Source organism: Hyperoodon ampullatus, assembly GCF_949752795.1.
Source record: "Hyperoodon ampullatus genome assembly, chromosome: 10".
NCBI lineage: Eukaryota > Metazoa > Chordata > Mammalia > Artiodactyla > Ziphiidae > Hyperoodon > Hyperoodon ampullatus.
The window spans coordinates 40,981,444-41,000,406 of record NC_136923.1 but is presented as its reverse complement, the minus strand read 5'-3'; the positions used below and the strand labels follow the sequence as shown (position 1 = coordinate 41,000,406).

At 38.7% G+C, this 18,963-nt stretch overlaps 1 protein-coding gene across 1 annotated transcript in view; it reads right to left on the bottom strand.

Moving 5' to 3' along the window:
• The window catches only part of SMARCC1 (SWI/SNF related BAF chromatin remodeling complex subunit C1), a gene marked incomplete at both ends in the record, with an annotated part of 177,644 nt that overhangs the window by 53,286 nt on the left and 105,395 nt on the right, over positions 1-18,963 (bottom strand). Inside the window, 2 exons of the mRNA XM_079712293.1 lie at positions 14,488-14,649; positions 15,877-16,135. Coding sequence (XP_079568419.1) covers positions 14,488-14,649; positions 15,877-16,135 — 421 coding nt within the window. The remainder of the gene's footprint in view (positions 1-14,487; positions 14,650-15,876; positions 16,136-18,963) is intronic.

Here is an 18,963-nt window from a genome sequence, read left to right as displayed (position 1 = left end):
GCTCAATGACAATTATTAATATTATCAGAAAGTTCAGTTGGCTGGACCCAGGCCCTATCTCTCTATTAACATGAGCCCTTTCCGTGGCCTTTGGCACTGCTTCAGGGAAAACAAAGGGCTCTCATTCTTCCCTGGACTGCCAAAGATCCTTCCCAATCTGGTTTGTTATCTGACTTACCCTCCCCATGTGATCTTTTCTGTAAAGGACCAGTTAGTTTTATAAAATGACCTGCCCATGTTCCATTCTCTTAAAATGTTACTAATGGGTCAGCAATAGCTGACCAATCTGATCGACAAGGGGTCAGCAAACAACGGCTGCCTTTGGAAATAAAATTTTATCACAACACAGCCAAGCTCATTTATTTAAGTATTGTCTATGGATGCTTTTGCACCACAAAGGCAGAATTTAGTAGTTGCGACAGAGGCTGTGTGGTCTGCAAAAGCCTAAAGTTTTTACCATTTGGCCCTTTATAGAAAAAGTCTGCTAACCTCTGTGATAGAAAATTCATGCTAATATGATAGTCCTGCTTATGAACGAAGATACTCTGAAGACACTGTCGGACTCTCAAGGTCTCAACTTTAATGTTGGAAATTGAGGGACACTGGTGGTGAGACGCGAGGGTGGCCTCATATGATCCCTGCCTCAAGGTTTTCATGTCCTTGTATGAACCCCTTCTCTTGAGTGTGAGTAGCATCTGTGATTTGTTTCTAGCCACAACAGAATACAGCAAAGGTGACAGGATGTTAGTTTATATAAGACCCTGTGCTGTTACTTGCTCTGGAGACTCTCCTTGCTGGCTTGATGAAGTAAGCTGCCATGCTGGGGAAGCCTAAATGGCAAAGAACCCTGGGTGGCCCTAGGACCTGAGGGAAGCTTCCAACTGACAGCCAGCAAGAAATTGAGGCTTTCCGTTCTACAACTGGAAGTAAATGAATTCTGAGAACAGGAGTGACCTTGGAGGTGGATTCTTCAACAGATGAGAATGAAGTCCAGCCACCTTGATTGTAGCCTTTTGAGATCCTAAGCAGAGGACAAGTTAGGCTGTGCATAGACTTCTGACTCACAGAAACTATGAGATAATAAATATATCTTGTTTTAAGCCACTAATTTTGTGGTAGTTTGTTATGCAGCAATAGATAACTACTATACCTCCTAAACTTTTGAAGGAACCTCAACCAAGGGTGAGAAGCAAATTATCTAGCATCCATGATAACAATGTCTTCAGAGACTACAAATAGAAAATGGTCTCATCCACCAGACTATTTGGTTTCCAGTCACCAACCCTTTCTCCTAGCTTCTGCAATGCAGTGTGCTTTTCAGTCCAGTAATAATATGGTTCGCAAAACCAAAATGAGGAGAGAGAGAGAGAAACCATTCCCCAAAGAGTCGAGGGAGGGCTTCCCTGGTGGCGCAGTGGTTGAGAGTCCACCTGCCGATGCAGCGGAAACAGGTTCGTGCCCCGGTCTGGGAAGATCCCACATGCCGCGGAGCGGCTGGGCCTGTGAGCCATGGCCGCTGAGCCTGTGAGTCCAGAGCCTGTGCACCGCAACGAGAGAGGCCACAACAGTGAGAGGCCAGCATACCGCAAAAAAAAAAAAAAGTTGAGGGAACTGGAAAAGTTAACTTTGAGGAGAGAATTAAATGCTTGCAAAATATCTGCCTTTAATAAAGTATGTTATGAATAAGTAATGATGCTTTTTAGAAAGAATTACGATTTGGTGAGAATACTCTCCATTTCCTACACATCATCTGTAAACTGCCAGCAGTTACTTCCTAAAACAGACAGAACCACGTTACTTCTACTCTCTGGCATCTTCCTCAAAGTCTACAAGGTAAAAGCCCTTCAAAATCAGCCCCAAACCTACAAAGCTGCCCTTGGCCACAGTACCTGCTCCCCACAGACTTCTTTGTACTATTTTCAGAATATGCCACCTATGTTCATTCCTTCTACCTTTTTCATTATTGTTTAAAAGGTCACGTCCTTGGTGCAGCTTTCCCTAACTGACCCAAGCATAAATAATCATGTTTCCTCCACATGTGCCTCTACCTATAGCTGTATTTCTTTTTTATAATGATATCCCCTCCCCCACCATAAATATTCTTCAAGGACAGGGTGATTAATTCAGTGATTCACGAAGTGTGGTCTAGGTACCCTGGGGGTTCCCAAGGTCAAAACTATTTTCATAGCAACACAAAGATGTTACTTGCCTTTTCACTCTCATCTTGCACAAATGTGGCGTATGGCTTTCCAGGGGCTGCATGATGAAGTCAGCTATAGAAATGTGCACCTATGTATTATTTTTTAAAAGTTTCCTAATACCAATTTTTAAACTTAAAAAAAATTATTTATTTATTTATTTGTTTTTTTTTTAAATTTTTGGCTGTGTTAGGTCTTCGTTGCTGTGCACGCGGGCTTTCCCTAGTTGCAGTGAGCGGGGGCTACTCTTTGTTGCAGTGCGCATGCTTCTCACTGTGGTGGCTTCTCCTGTTGCGGAGCACGGGTTCTAGGCACGCGGGCTTCAGTAGCTGTGGCTCAAAGGCTCTAGAGCGCAGCCTCAGTAGTTGTGGCGCACGGGCTTGGCTCCTCCGCGTCATGTGGGATCCTCCTGGGCCAGGGATGGAACCCATGTGCCCTGCACTGGCAGGCAGATTCTTAACCACTGTGTCACCTGGGAAGCCCTCCCACTATCAATTTTTAATATAGTAAATGTCAACAGATATAATCCAAATAAACTGAAGAAGCATTCTGGGTTCCTTGATATTTTTTAAAAGTCAAAGAAGTCCTGAGACCAAAACATTTTAGAAATGTGCGTCCAATAATTTTTGTCTTCCCAGGGAAGGAGAGAATGGTAGGAACTCATTCGACACTTCTGGGAGACTAATCATGTCATTCCCTGTATTAAAATTCAAACGTTCCATAAAGCTGGCAATATACAGTCTAACCAGGCTCGCGAGCCTTGTATCAAACTCTCTATAACCTAGCTCCAACCTACCTCTGTAAGCTGCTCTCTTTCTACATCCTTATTTGAACTTTGTATTGTGGCCAACCTGGTTTACTTCCTGCCATTTGAACAACCTTCCACCTCCATCTCTGTGCCTTTGTTCACATCGTTCTACGGAACTGAATACTGTACTTGTTCCAATCAGGCTCAGTGACATTCTAAACCTCTTTTTTCAACATTCAGCTCAAATCCTACTTTCTTTGTGAAGTCTTCTTTAGCCTAAAATTACACGTCCCACTGTGTTCATTCTTACAGCACTTCCTATCTACAGTCCTCCTTGAACAATTAATACTGTATACTTCATTCTATCTCCAATCCTCCAACACTGAATTATTTTTCCATGTATATGTAACTCATCACAAAAAATAGCCCCAATTATTAGAGGGTATTTCGTGTGTCTTACATAACTGCCCCACACCAAGAGCGCTATATCAAGTAACTGATATAGTTATACCTGATTTGACCAAAAAAAAAAAAAAAAAACAAAGGTCACCAAAGGCAGACAATTGTATTACATAAGGGAAGCCAATTTCTTCCTAAAAATTCTTATCCTACCATCTAATAAATATGATTCATTAGGCAAGTCACTTAAATCCTAACTAGTCCTTAGAGGTTAAATGTCCTATTGTGAGCTGCTCAGAAGTCTGAATTTCTATTTCAATGCTTCTTGAAATAGATCTGAAAGAGCCCTTCATATAAAACAGTGACAAAGAGAAGAGAGAAGCCCACTCCACATGACGTAGTCAAAGATCAAATACTGATCCACTTTTTCCTGAGGTTCACTAGCCTAGCATGTTTTCACATATTGGTGTTTTAGAACTGCCTGATTTTAAAGATGTTATGGGAATCCTCAGGGTGAGAAGAATGAGGCTATTTATATGCTGTGAATAGTATCTGAGGCAAGAATTGTAACAATCACTTCTGGGCTTTATGTTCCTAGAAAGTGACCTTTTCAACATTATTATTATCAGGATGCTCTTCTTAATCTCCTGATGGACTCCAGACTAGTTCTTAACCTTCTCAAAACCAGGAGTAATGAGTTGGGTTCTTCTACACAGAGCTGTGACAAATTATTCAAGATACACTCCTTGGAGTCCTGTATTCCATAAGGTGTTAATCCACTCACTGATATAGAAGAATCTTCTCTGAACGTTCTATTTGTGATTCAATTTCCTTAAAAGCATAGTCAATTATAAGGAAAAAGTATCAATGAACTTAGTCTTTCAAAATCCTCTAAACCAGAATTAAGATACAGACAGTAATCTACTCAGTAGCAAAAATAAATAAATAAAATAAAACCAATACTTGAGGCTAGGAAATACAAATGGAGGGTACAATAATAAGTATCTGACAGACTCTTGACAGGTTCTTAAATATACATATACATTCCAACTCTCTAGGGGAAAGGGCTGATGACCTAAAAGGGGCTGAGAGTCATTCTGTTATGATATTTATTTAGGAAAATGTTCTTATTCTTAGGAGACACATGCTGAATTATTTAGGGGATACAAAGAATCATGATGTCTACAACTTACTTTGAAATAATTCACCAAAATAATAATAAAATAAAAATTATTTATTAGATTCCTAGATAGATAAAAATGGCAAAATTGAACCTAACTGGTAGGGATACGAGATTTCACTGTGCTATCCTATCAACATTTCAGTATGTTTGGCTACAAGTAAACAGGTTATCAGAAAGGCTATTTTGTTTAGTCTCCAGGTCAAATTTAAAAAAAAAATTAATGAAGCTCTTTAATAAAAGGCTTAGTGATAAAATAAAAATCTTTAATATTCAAACATATTACGTACGTTATTTGAAAAATAAATCAAATTTAACAATTCCTAGATGGGGTCTATTCTCAACCTAGTAGAATAAAACTTAAAAACATAGGTCAGACCCTGACACTCTTCTCCTCAAACCCCTCATTTGGCTCCACCTCGGAGTAAACATTAAAATGTTACAATGGCCCACAAGGCCCCTCATAATCTCCCTTGACCTCCTCTACCCTGCAATTCAGCTACCTGCCCATGATTCTCCTTGCTATTCCTCAGCTACGCCAGGCGGCTCCTGTCCAGCGGCCTGTATACTGGCTGCTCCCAATGCTTGGAACCCTCTGACCTTAGATGTCTACACAGTTCCCCCTTCCTTGCCTTCCACTTACATCTTTGCTCAAATGCCACTTTCTTGGTGAGACATTCATTCCCTGACCATTTAAAACTGCAATTCCCCACACTTCACTCTTATTGACAGGTCCCTGCTCTATTTTCACCATGCCATTTACCAGCCAACACACTCTTTCTACATATTTACATTTAATTTATACATTCTAAGTTTTACATATTAGATGCCTGTCTATCTTCCACCTATAAAATATAAAGTCCACAAGGGCAGGAATTTTGGTTGGCTTTACCAGTACCCTAGCACCCAGAACACAATGAGACGCCATGATAACACAACATATTTACAGTCTTATTTATCTCGGAGTTAAAAGGGGAAAAAAAGTTTAGCTTAAAACTGATATCCCACGGGTTCGTGCCCCGGTCCGGGAAGATCCCACATGCCGCGGAGCGGCTGGGCCCGTGAGCCATGGCCGCTAAGCCTGCGCGTCCGGAGCCTGTGCTCCGCAACGGGAGAGGCCACAACAGTGAGAGGCCCGCGTACCGCAAAAAAAAAACAAAACAACAACTGATATCCCATCTAAGAATGGTTATGTGGTATGGGCTCATACACTGAATTTTGCTGTGAGTTTCTCAGCACTTAATCTTGTATAGATGAAACATCCACAGTCACTCTTGCCTGTCTCTTTATGCAGAGCCTAGGTTTTCGGGAGGGCTGGGTCTTTTCCTATTGCATTTGCCATAGTATATAACGTAATACATACAATGGAGTTATTAGACCTTTAATGATCCTTGTTCAATGAATGAAAAATACACAAACATTCCTACATATTTTACTTCTGGCAGCATGCTACAGGGAAGAGAGGTTGAGCTTTGGGGTCAGAGACATTTAGGTTCAAATTTTACCCCATTCTTAACAAGCATGCCAATGTAACCTGCCAACACCTTAGTTTCCTTGCTTCTACTTAATAACAATGCCACTTTCTCCAAAGGGTTGTCCTGAAAAGAACCTTAAATGACGAAACAGAAAACCCCTATATAATGTATGACAAACATGGGTACTGAGAAAGAAATGTTGGTTTCCGATGACTTCTAAGCAATGTTTAAAGCTTCTCTTCATTTCTTTGGTCTTAACTTCTCTCACCTTCCCCTATAACTGAAAGCAAATAAAATCTCATAATATTTTTAGGTTAAATAAAAAAGGTCTCAAATATCAGTATTGTTTTTTCTATTCCTCGAATGGTCTCTGGTCAAACAAAAACCATACAAACTTAGAGAAATCAGTAGATACTAATCAATGATTACCGTGTTAAAAGACGCTAAAGAAACTCCTGGGACTTCCCTGGTGGTGCAGTGGTTAAGAATCCGCCTGCCAATGCAGGGGACATGGGTTCGAGCCCTGGTCCGGGAAGATCCCACATGCTGTGGAGCAACTAAGCTGAGCACCATTAACTACGGAGCCTGCACTCTAGAGCCTGCAAGCCACAACTACTGAGCCCACATGTTGCAACTACTGAAGCCCACGCACCTAGAGCCCATGCTCCACAACAAGAGAAGCCACTGCAATGAGAAGCCCACGCACCACAACGAAGAGTATAGCACCCGCTTGCCGCAACTAGAGAAAGCCCATGCATAGCAATGAAGACCCAATGCAGCCAAAAATTAAAAAAAAAAAAAAAAAAAAGCAGCACCAGCATTATAAAACAATTTATTAAAAAAAGAAAAGAAACTCCTGGGGCTTCCCTGGTGGCGCAGTGGTTGAGAAACTGCCTGCTAATGCAGGGGACACGGGTTCGAGCCCTGGGCTGGGAGGATCCCACATGCCGCGGAGCAACTAGGCCCGTGAGCCACAACTACTGAGCCTGCGCGTCTGGAGCCTGTGCTCTGCAACAAGAGAGGCCACGATAGTGAGAGGCCCGCGCACTGCGATGAAGAGTGGCCCCCGCTTGCCACAACTAGAGAAAGCCCTCGCACAGAAACGAAGACCCAACACAGCAAAAATAAATTAATTAATAAACTCCTACCCCCAACATCTTAAAAAAAAAAAAGAAACTCCTTTTGACAACACTTACTTCCCTAAATAATTGCCATGAGAAGCCTCCTAATAAATGAAAAATAAGGTGTTTCAGACCTAGTGTTCACCTATCTTAACTTTTATTTCACCAAATACTTCCCCCCAAATCCACAATAAAAAGTTAGATAGGCTAATGAGAGAAATCCAGTCTTGTATTTCGTAAGGAAACTTACTTATTTTTTCCCATATTATCATTTTACCATCATTAATACATTAAAGTTACTAGTGTAACTGTAAATTAAGTATCACAATAAAAAGTATGATTAATCTATCACCCAGGCACAATATTACCTTGATAAGGAAACCTACATCATTCTATCTCAAATCTGTGTGCTATGTAATAAGGCACTATTTTGTTATATAAAGTATAAGTTTAAATGTAAATTTGATACTTCCTTTCTTTGAACTCTGAACTTGTAATGTGGTTCAGAAAGACAGGAGATATACTATTGACTCCCCACTACAACTTTGCTGAGCCAGTTCTACAGGGAGCACCATTTGTTGTTTCCTAATTTATTCTATTAGTCTCAGGCCAATATAAATCACTTTAACTGTAATAGGCCAGCATTAGTTATAGAATTCTGTCTACAACTCATTTAGAAATATTCATATTAGCCTGGTACTTTCCTTAACCCTTATTAAATGGTAAAAGGACCCAAATTCTATTGCTGCAACTAGTGAGTATACACTGCACTTCAGAAAGGTTACCTGATAGGCCACCTCCAGGTCCTACGAATGAAGTTTAGTGTTCATGCCATTCAAAGAATCACCCTTTGTAGTCTCCAGTGCTTCCTGCAGCAGTCTGATCCAAGCTTTACAAATCATACATTCACTAATGAATCAGGAAAATCTAGCCCCACAGGGCTAAGGTTGCTAGATTTTCTTTTTTCTTTTTTTTTTTTTTGGTCCTCTTTTAAATCCCACTAAACTAGAAATGGCCAACTTCGCAACCTGTTTCTTAACCACTAATCCTTTATGGTATCATCTACCAAAATTTTAAAAACAGATTTACAGTAAAACCATGTCCCGGATTTTGCAGAGTACAGAAACTTCTTTGAATCAAATAAGAAGGCTTTGCCAACCCTTTTCAATTCCATGACCACAGGGAACCAAAAGACCCTACAAATGAACCAAAAACACACACAAAAAAAGTTGAGGAAAGTAAGACCTTTCCCAGGCATTCAATAGACCCAGGTTTTCCTGGCGTGAGCTGGGCACTGCCTCATGGTGCAGAATCAACAAAGAGCAACAGAGATGTGGCTTGGTTTGCTAATTTCTGTCTCCATCTAAGAGAAAGGAAAATAAGTGAGTTTTCAAACTAAGAAATACTGTGGATACTGTAAATTACTTTTTAACTCAAAGTCTTGGTACTCTGGATTAGTAACCAATATCAAGAACAGTTAGGTCAATAATTTGTTCTGAAGACTAGAGTGAGAGCTTTGATTAATCTGACAATCTGTTTCCATTATCTGCAAAATGAAACTGCTAGACTGACACTTTCAAGAAAGTAGAGAAAACAACAGGGGTAGGCCCTATGCAAACTCATGGAAACCCTAAGATTTTAGGCCAGAAGAGACCCTACTGGTACCTACTCAAACCACCTAGAAGAGAGCACCAGGGGTTCAGATGGTATCATCTGTGGCATATTGGCTGACAATTTAAATTTTTATTTCATATTATCTTTATCCTATAAGAATAAATGAAAAAGACAAAATCACTGCAGCTGAAGCATAGGTTGTATAAATTTCATACAACTGATACAAAGTCAGAACTATTAGGCAAGATGACAGCAATAAATCTTTAGCTTGAATTATTCTTCAGAAATTGTTTCATGATGAATGAAAAAAATTAATGAACAACATAAGAAACGTTGGAAATACACTACTGATAATTGTATATAAAACAGTATTTTTACTGTATTTTAGTGTGAAAATTACCGTCTTATATAGGAACACTTCTCGTTTGAGAAGTCAAGTACTGCTTATGAAGCTACTTTATTAAAATTCTACTCCTCTTCAAGATCAATTAAACAAAAACAGATAGAAGTCCTTACTAGCAAAAATATCATTTGTCCAATATCACAGACTGGCATAGCTAAACGACACTTTATAGAGAGTATCTAACCATCTCTTTCTTATTACAGATGAGAGAACTCAGAGGTAATGAACTCAGAGCTTTTCCATGAAAACACAGCAACTAAAAGACAGCTGGAGTGGTATGTTGACATCAGATAAAACAGACTTTTAAACAAAAAATGTTACAAGAGAAAAAGAAAGATATTATATAATGATAAAAGGGTCAACCCATCAAAAAGATATAACAATTATCAACATACATGCAACTAACAACAGAGTCTCAAAATATATGAAGCAAAACCAGACAGAATTGAAGAAAGGAATACAGTCCACCCACAATAGTTGGAGATTTCAAGGCATTTCAAAAAGGATGGAACAACTAGGAAAAAAGATGAAGAAGCAGACAACTTGAACAACACTATAAACCAGCCACACCAAACATACATAGAAGATACCATTCAATGATAGCAAAATACAAAATGAATATTTTCACCAGGACAGACAATATGTTAAGCAACAAAACAAGTCTCAATAAAATTTAAAAAATAGAAATCACACAAATTATCTTCTGTGAATAAAATGGAATGAAACTAGAAATTAATAACAGAAGGAAATCTAAAAAATTCACAAATTGGTACAAGTAAACAACATGCTGTTTTATTTTTTTAAGAAACTATTTTCTATCAACCTCTTTCCATTTTAAGAGTTTGTGGAAGAATAGCTTAAGACCACTGAGTGGTTTAAAAAACATACTCTTAAACAACCAATGGGTCAAAGAAGAAATCACCAGGGAAACTGCAAAATATTTTGAGAAGAACGAAAACAAAAACAAAACATATGAAAACTTATGGAATGCAGCAAAAAGAGAGATATTTATATAGCTATGAAAGTCTACGTTATCTACATTAATAAAGAAGAAAGATCTCAAATCAATATCCCATCTTCCAACTTAAGGCACTATTAAAAGAGTAAACTTAACCAAAAGCAAGAGAAGGAAGGAAATAATAAAGATCAGAGTGATGATAAATTAAGAGAATAGAAAAACAATACAGAGAACCACTGAAATCAAAAGTTGGTTCTTTGAAAAGATTAAATTGACAAGCCTTTTTCTAGACTGATGAAGGAAAAAAAACTGGACCAAATTACTATTATCAGGAATGAAAATGGAAACACTACCAACCTCACAGAAATAAAAAGGAATACAGGGCCTTCCCTGGTGGCGCAGTGATTAAGAATCCAACTGCCAATGCAGGGGACACTGGTTCAAGCCCTGGTTCAGGAAGATCCCACATGCGGCAGAGCAACTAAGCCTGTGCGCCACAACTACTGAGCCTGCGCTCTAGAGCCACAAATACTGAGCCCGCACACCACAACTACTGAAGCCTGCATGCCTAGAGCCCGTGCTCTGTAACAAGAGAAGCCACCGCAATGAGAAGCCCACGCACTGCAACGAAAAGTAGCCCCCGCTCACTACAACTAGAGAAAGCCCACGTGCAGCAACGAAAACCCAACACAGCCAAAAATAAATAAATAATTTAAAAAAATTTAAAGGAATATAAAAACATTATGAACTTTAAAAAAACCCAGCTTTACCAAGATATAATTCATACACCATATGATCAACCCATTAAAATGAGTACAATTCAATGAATTTTAGTATCTTCCCAGATATGTACAACAATCACCACAGTAAATTTCAGAACATTTTCATCACCTCAAAGAGAAACCCCATACCCTTTAGCTATCATCCCCCTTTACCCCTGTTCCTCCCAACCCTAAGCAATCATTAATATACTTTCTGTTTCTATAGATTTACCTATTCAGGACATTTGATATAATTGGAATTACATACTATATTGTCTCTTTTTACTGGCTTCTTTCACCTACCAAAATGTTTACAAGGTTCCTCCATGATGTGGCATATGTTAACACTTGTTCCATTTTATGGTCAAATAATATTCCATTGTATACCACATTTTGCTTATCCATACAGTTGATGGATATCTGAGTTGTTTCTACTTAGGGTTTTATGATTTTTTGTGTGTGTGGTGAACAAATTTGATAATCTACAAATTCCTAGAAAAACACAAACTACCAAAACTGTTTCAAGAAGAAAAAGAATACACTTTCTATAGCAAGTAAACAGATTTTCTATCAGTAGTCAAAAAACATTTTAAATACAGCCACTAAAGAAAACAGTATGGTGGTTCCTCAGAAAACTAAAAATAGAATTACCATATGATCCAGCAATCCCACTCCTGGGCATATATCCAGAGAAAACCGTAATTTGAAAAGACACATGCACCCCAACGTTCACTGCATCACTATTTACAACAGCCAAGACATGAAAACAACTTAAATGTCCACTGACAGATGAATGGATAAAGAAGATGTGATACATATATACAATGAAATACTACTCAGCTGTAAAAAAAGAATGAAGTAATGCCGTTTGCAGCAACATGGATGGACCTAGAGATTATCACACTAAGTGAAGTAAGTCAGAAAATGACAAATACCATATGATATCACTTACATGTAGAATCTAAAATATGAACAAATGAACTTTATCTATAAAACCAACAGATTCATGGACACAGGGAACACACCTGTGGTTGCCAAGGGGGAGGGACTTAGGGGAGGGATGGAGTGGGAGGTTGGGGTTAGCAGGTGTAAGCTATTATATACAGAATGGATAAACAACAGGGTCCTAGTGTATAGCACAGAGAACTACATTCAATATCCTGTGATACACTATAATGGAAAAGAATATTAAAAAATTAATATATGTATAATGGAATCACTTTGCTGTACAGCAGAAAATAACACAACATTGTAAATCAACTATACTTCAATTTAAAAAAACATTAAAAAAGAGCATAGGACTTGAAGGATTCACATACAAGTTCTACCAAACATTTAAAGAAGAACAAACACCAATACTTCTTTAACTCTTCCAAAAGTTAGAACAATTTCTAAAGCATTCTTAGAAGTTAGTATTACCCTGATACCAAAACCAGACAAAGATATCACAAGAAATAAAAAGTACTAACCAATATCCCTTATGACTATAGATGCAAAAATCTTTAACATAATACTAGCAAACCTAATCTAATAGAATATTAAATGGATTAGTCACATTGATCAAGTGGGATTTATCTCAGAAATGCAAAGGTGGTTCAACAGGTGAGACTCAATTAATATGTAACACATAAATATTTACTTATGGAATAAAGTAAAAATACCACACAATCATCTCAATTGATACATTAAAAGCAGCTGATGAGAACCTCCCTGGTGGTCCACTGGTTAAGACTCTGCGCTTCCACTGCAAGGGGCACGGGTTCCATCCCTGGTCAGGGAACTAAGATCCTGCATACCGTGCGTGCAGCAAAAACAAAACAAAACAAACAAAAAAACCCCAGCAGCTGATGAAATCCAACATCCTTTCATGATAAAAACACTCAACAAAACAGAAACAGAAGGGAACTTTCTAAAGTTGATAAAAGGCATCTATGAAAATCGAACATATAACATCATACTAATGATAAAATGCTAAAAGCTTTCCCCCTAAGATCAGAAAAACAATTTCATTTACAACATTCAAAAGAATAAAATACAAAGGAAATACAAGACTAAAAACTTCAAAACACTGCTTAAAGAAATTAAAGACCTAAAATAAATGGAAAGACATCTGATATTCATTGCTTGAAAGACTTAACATTGTTGAGATGGCAATACTCCCCAGACTGAATGCAAATAAGAATCACAATAAGATACCACTTCACACACACCTAGGCTGGGTATTTTTTTTAAAAAGGGAAGGGGAAAACAAGTGTTGGCAAGGATGTGGAGAAATAGGAACCTTCATATATTCCTAGTGGAAACAAAATGGTAAAACCACTGTGAAAACAGCTGGATAGTTCCTCAAAAAGTTAAATAAAGAATTACCACATGATCCAGTAGTTCCACTCCTACATACCCAAGAAGCAGAAAATCACCAAGTAACCTGTACATGAATGTTCATAACAGCATTATTCAAAAGAATGAAAAAGCGGAAACAATACAAATATCCATGAACTGATTAATAGATTAGTAAAATGTGGTATATCCACCCAAGTATATTATTCAGCATAGTACTGAATTACACTATACCATGGATGAACTTTGAAAACACTATGCTACCTGAAAGAAGTCAGACACAAAAGGCCACAATAGTATGATTTCATTTATAGGAAATATCCAGAATAGGCAAATCCATAGAGACAGAAAGCAGAGTAATGGTCAACAGAGCTAAGGAGAGAAAAAATGGGAAGTGACTGCTTAATTGGAATGGGGTTTTTCTTTTGGGGTGACAAAAATATTCTGGAATTAGATAGTGGTGATGAATGAACAATACTGTGAATTTACTAGAAGCCACTGGATTACACACATTTAAGTGATTAAAGTGAAGAATTTTACATGAATTTTATTTCAATTTAAAAATCACCCAAAACAACAATAAACTTAAACCTACTCAGCAACATATAAATTAAAATAACCACAAAAGTCCTTTCTGAATTCTTATGTCTATATGCTCAAAACCTAGATCTAAAAACAGGCATCAGACACCTCACAACTGTGATATTATTAACAGTTATGAGGGGACTTCCCTGGTGGCACAGTGGTTAAGAATCCGTCTGCCAATGCAGGGGACATGGGTTCGATCCCTGGTCGGGGAAAAGGTCACATGCCGTGGAGCAACTAAGCCCGTGCACCACAACTACTGAGCCTGCATTCTAGAGCCTGCAAGGCACAACTACTGAGCCCACGCACCACAACTACTGAGGCCTGCATGCTCTAGGGCCCGCGTGCTGCAACTACTGAAGCCCGTGCACCTAGAGCCCATGCTCCGCAACAAGAGAAGCCACAGCAATGAGAAGCCTGCACACCACAATGAAGAGTAGCCTCCACTCGCCGCAACAAGAGGAAAGCCTGCACGCAGTAACAAAGACCCAACACAGCCAAAAATAAAACAAAAACGGTTATCAGACAATTCAAAAAATTCTATCATAAAAGGAAGAGATAAAAAAATTATACATTAATTTTTTATGATGCAAGTTTCTATTGATCATTGTACCCACTCTTAAGTGCAAGCAGACCCAATTATTCTAGCAAGCTGACAGGAAAATACAACACCTATTATCCCTGTCCTTGGGGGCAGCAGTGACTCACCAAGCTTCTCTGGCTCATCTGGCCCTGTGCCTGCAATGCAGCTGCTCTCCAAACCATAGGTGGGATCCACTTTCCCAGAGGCTCGTGCTGCTTCTTGTACTTTTTTGACGTGAGCTTCCACCAATTCCAGTGGTACCTCCTCCCGGACTCGAGAAAACTCTTCTGTTTAAGAATAAAAATGGAACAGTGATCTGGTTTTGCATAAATATTTGCTTCAATGTAAACTAGGTAATCTGACACAACATTAGTGTATCATGTGTAACCTAGTGACCTTTCTGGAGACTTGATCTGATCTACCCCAGCAAATCAAGAGGGCCAAAGGAGATAAACATGTACAGTAATGAAATTCTATGACTCTAAGTTTTACCTTACATGTCACAGTGTCTTACTATATAAACAGGAGATCTTTAAATTTCTATTAGTAACAATCAAAACTGCTATCCAGGGACTTCCCTGGTGGTCCAGTGGTTAAGACTCCAAGCTTCCACTGCAGGGGGCCTTGGTTCAATCCCTGGTCGGGGAACTAAGATCCCGCATGCCACAAGGTGCGGCCAAAACTAAATAAATATTTTAAAAATAATAAAAAAGAATAAAAAATTGCTGCCCAAATTTCATCTAACTCTGCTGACCAGATTTTAATCAAGACAACAATAAGGATAAAACAACCAGAAAGTCAAGGAAGAGTTCTATGGTATGAGAAAATTCTAATTAGAATTATTGTAATCCAAGAATGTTAAATGACTCCTTTTTGCCAATTATAGAAAATTCTGAATGAATCACAAAACATACCATTAAAAACCTGTTTTGTCCCTCTAATTTTTTTTTTTTTTAAGAAGATGTTGGGGGTAGGACTTTATTAGTTTATTTATTTATTTTTGCTGTGTTGGGTCTTCGTTTCTGTGCGAGGGCTTTCTCTAGTTGTGGCAAGCAGGGGCCACTCTTCATCGCAGTGCACGGGCCTCTCACTATCGAGGCCTCTCTTGTTGCAGAGCACAGGCTCCAGACGCGCAGGCTCAGTAGTTGTGGCTCACGGGCCTAGCTGCTTTGCAGCATGTGGGATCCTCCCAGACCAGGGCTCGAACCCGTGTACCCTGCATTAGCAGGCAGATTCTCAACCACTGCACCACCAGGGAAGCCCTAAATTCTTAATAAATGCTCTTAGTTTGAAAATTATTACATTTTAAGTGTTTTAGTTTAAAATATTATAATACTTCAAATACAACATGGTATCTTCAAGGGGTAATATCTGATTTTTTTTGTTATTTACATAACTGAAATGAATATAACAGCCAATAACACTTAAATCTGAGATAAAATTAGCATGAAAGGAAGTATTAAACCATTATCTGATATTGTTACTCTGGTGAGATGGCTTAAGAAAGTTCATACCCAAAGCCGCTCTGGCTGCAGCAGATGCCACACGAGGATCCACGACAGATGCCAAAAAAGCGACAGTGCTCATGACTGGGTTTCCTGACTGACTGAAGGGGACAGGCTGGTAGGCCAGGGGCCCCAGGGAAGCATCAGAATTCTCAAGGTATGGGTCCTCAATGGGAAGCCTCAAAAAGTGGAGGATGCATTCATCCTGCGTGCGACTTCCAACGTGTTCTGACACTTTGTTCCAATCATCCTTATACATCTCCAAAGCCTATAATGGAAAAAAACAGGAGCTTTAATATCAGGTAACAAGGAAGTATTTAATGACATCAGAAGCCTGTGACTGTTCTTTAGATAGACTTTAAAAACAATAACGAAAATGGTTATACTGTTCATAAGAAAATAGGTAGCTATGATTGCTTTCATTATTATATTAAATTCTCAATTAGTCAAGAAAAATAAATAAAAGGTATGCATATTACAAAGGAAGAACAATTGGTTTTTATTAATACACACGATTGTTTATATAGGAAATACTACAGAATCTACAAAAAAAGGTATTAAACTAAAAAGTTCAGCAAGGTCACCAGTTAAAACGATAATAGAAAAACTCAATTATATTTCTATATATACTAGCAATGAAAATTTTTTAACTGGAAAAAAGTATTTAAAATACCACAAAAATGAAATACTTAGGAAAAAATATAATGAAAAATGTGTAAGACCAATATGCTGTAAAAAATAAAACATGCTGAGAAATCAAAGACCTAAATAAATGAAGAGATATGCTGTGTTCATTCATTAGAAGTCTCAATATTGTTAAGATGTCAAATCTCTCCAAACTGAACTACAGATTCAATGCAATCCCATTCAAACATTTTTTTGTTAAAAATTCCGAAACTGATGCTAAAATTCATAGAGTACACACATTTCTAGTTTAAAATTTTTTAACTTTTCAGAGAAAATACTGAAAAACTCCAACAAAAACAGTAAAAGCAGTCTCCAAGGGGGAGGGAGATAGAAGAATATGAAGGAAGCCACAAATAGGTTGTGCTGAGAAAGTCAAGGAATGAATTGGGTAAAAGAATCTCTTGGGGAGCTACTGTAGCTACCAAAGTTACTACTCTCACATGGTTCTATCTACAGCCATGACTTGCCACCAGGGGCAATTGTGTCTCCTTAGGGACATTTGGCAGTGGCTGGAGACATTCTGGGTTGACACAATTGGAGAGGTGCTACTGGCATCTAGTGGGTAGAGGCCGTGGATGCTGTTAAAAATTCTACAGCGCACATAAGAGACCCAACAACAAAAAAGCTATCTGGTCCAAAATGTTAACAGTGGCGTGGCTAAAAACCCTACTGTAGAGCCTGATTTGCTAATACTGTGTTAAGATGAGTTCACCATGATGAAGGTTCTCTCCATGTTTATTGCCTCAGTGAATTCTTTTTAAATTTTTTACTTTAATTTTATTTTTTGGCCATGCCATGAGGCATGCGGGATCTTAGTTCCTTGAACAGGGATCGAACCCACACCCCCTGCACTGGAAGTATGGGGTCTTAACAGCTGGACTGCCAGGGAAGTCCCACCTCAGTGAATTCTTAAATCTGGACTCCAACTGCTGCTCCAGGCTTTCTTTCTCACTGGAGTGGTACAGGACTCCTCAAAAACCCAAGCCAGCAAATCACCTTACTCACTAAATCCCTTGAAAAACAAGGCTAATTCTGGGTATCCTGTGGCTTTGGGTAGTTCTAAAAGGAATTACTTTAGAAAAAAGACCCAGATTGTAACAAAAAACAAAAATCAATCTATCTCATTAGGGTCCCTGGGGCCAGAAACATATAACTGAGACTGTCGTAAATTTCTGATTATGGGTAGAGATTTTCTTGACATGTTCTAGCGTAGCCTTTTCAAACAAACTTATTTCTAAAAGTTTCTTTCTTTATTCATTTTCCTTCAGCCAGAGAAAAATAAGAAAGTTCAGGAAGGTTTTTTTCCAGAATAAAGCTAAGGAACTGTCATGCAAAATTCAAGCCAGAGCACAAGGCTGAGAAACAGTGAAGTTCTGAGCCTGGGCACTCGCATTACATAAGAGGGGCAGAATGAAGAGATGTTTTCAAAACAACATGGTGACCAACTGGCCGGGAAGGAGAAGGGTGACATATACAGAAAAGTTATTAGGAGACATTTTACACTACAAAACACTTTCATTCCTCCTGTCATCACTGGGGTCTTCACCACTGCTTACTTGGATTCTTAGAATTGCCTGTCTCTCTACCCTTAAATTCATCCTTCTTCCTGTTGCTAGAGTGAAGTATGTTTGACACAGGACACCATCTCTCTCCTGCCTGAAACTATTTCAGTGTTCATCATTATCTTACAGAATTAAGGCCAAACATGACCAGGGCTCTGCTACTTCTTCCACCTCACCTCCGTACTCTTTAATGTTCCAGAAATACCCAGATCTCACAACACTGTTCCTAAGTACTGTGCCTATGTACAGTTTGTTCTGCACTGGAAATATCATGTACTAGAACCAACACCAGCACCGCACTCCAGGAAGCTGTCCATTATATCTCATCCACCCAGCCCAGTTGCACAGCCACTCCTCTGTACCTCTCATGCTCCAGTCATACCTCTAATTGTGTTTTAATCGGCTTCTGTCACAGACTAGACTATGAATTCCTTAACTGTAGAGACTATGGCCTAGCCATCTCAATCTACAGCATCTACCACAGTGCCTGAAACACAGTACCCAATAAAATGTGCTCAATTTAACCACAGGAAACGGGACTAAAGCAGGAAAAGGAATGGCTTGCATGGCTCCAAGCATCAAAAAAACAACCTGGGGAATTTCCTGGCAGTCCAGTGGTTAGGACTCTTCACTTCCACTGCCAGGGACCCAGGTTCAATCCCTGGTCAAGGAACTAAGATCCTGCAAGCCAAGCAGCGTGGCAAAAACCAACCAACCAAACAAACAAACAAACAAAAAACCCCTGTATTTAAAAAAAAAAGGCTTTCCTCAGGACAATTTTTTTTTACTGGAAGATATACTCATCTAAAGTGTAATTCAAAATTACACAGGAAGATAAGCAACAAAG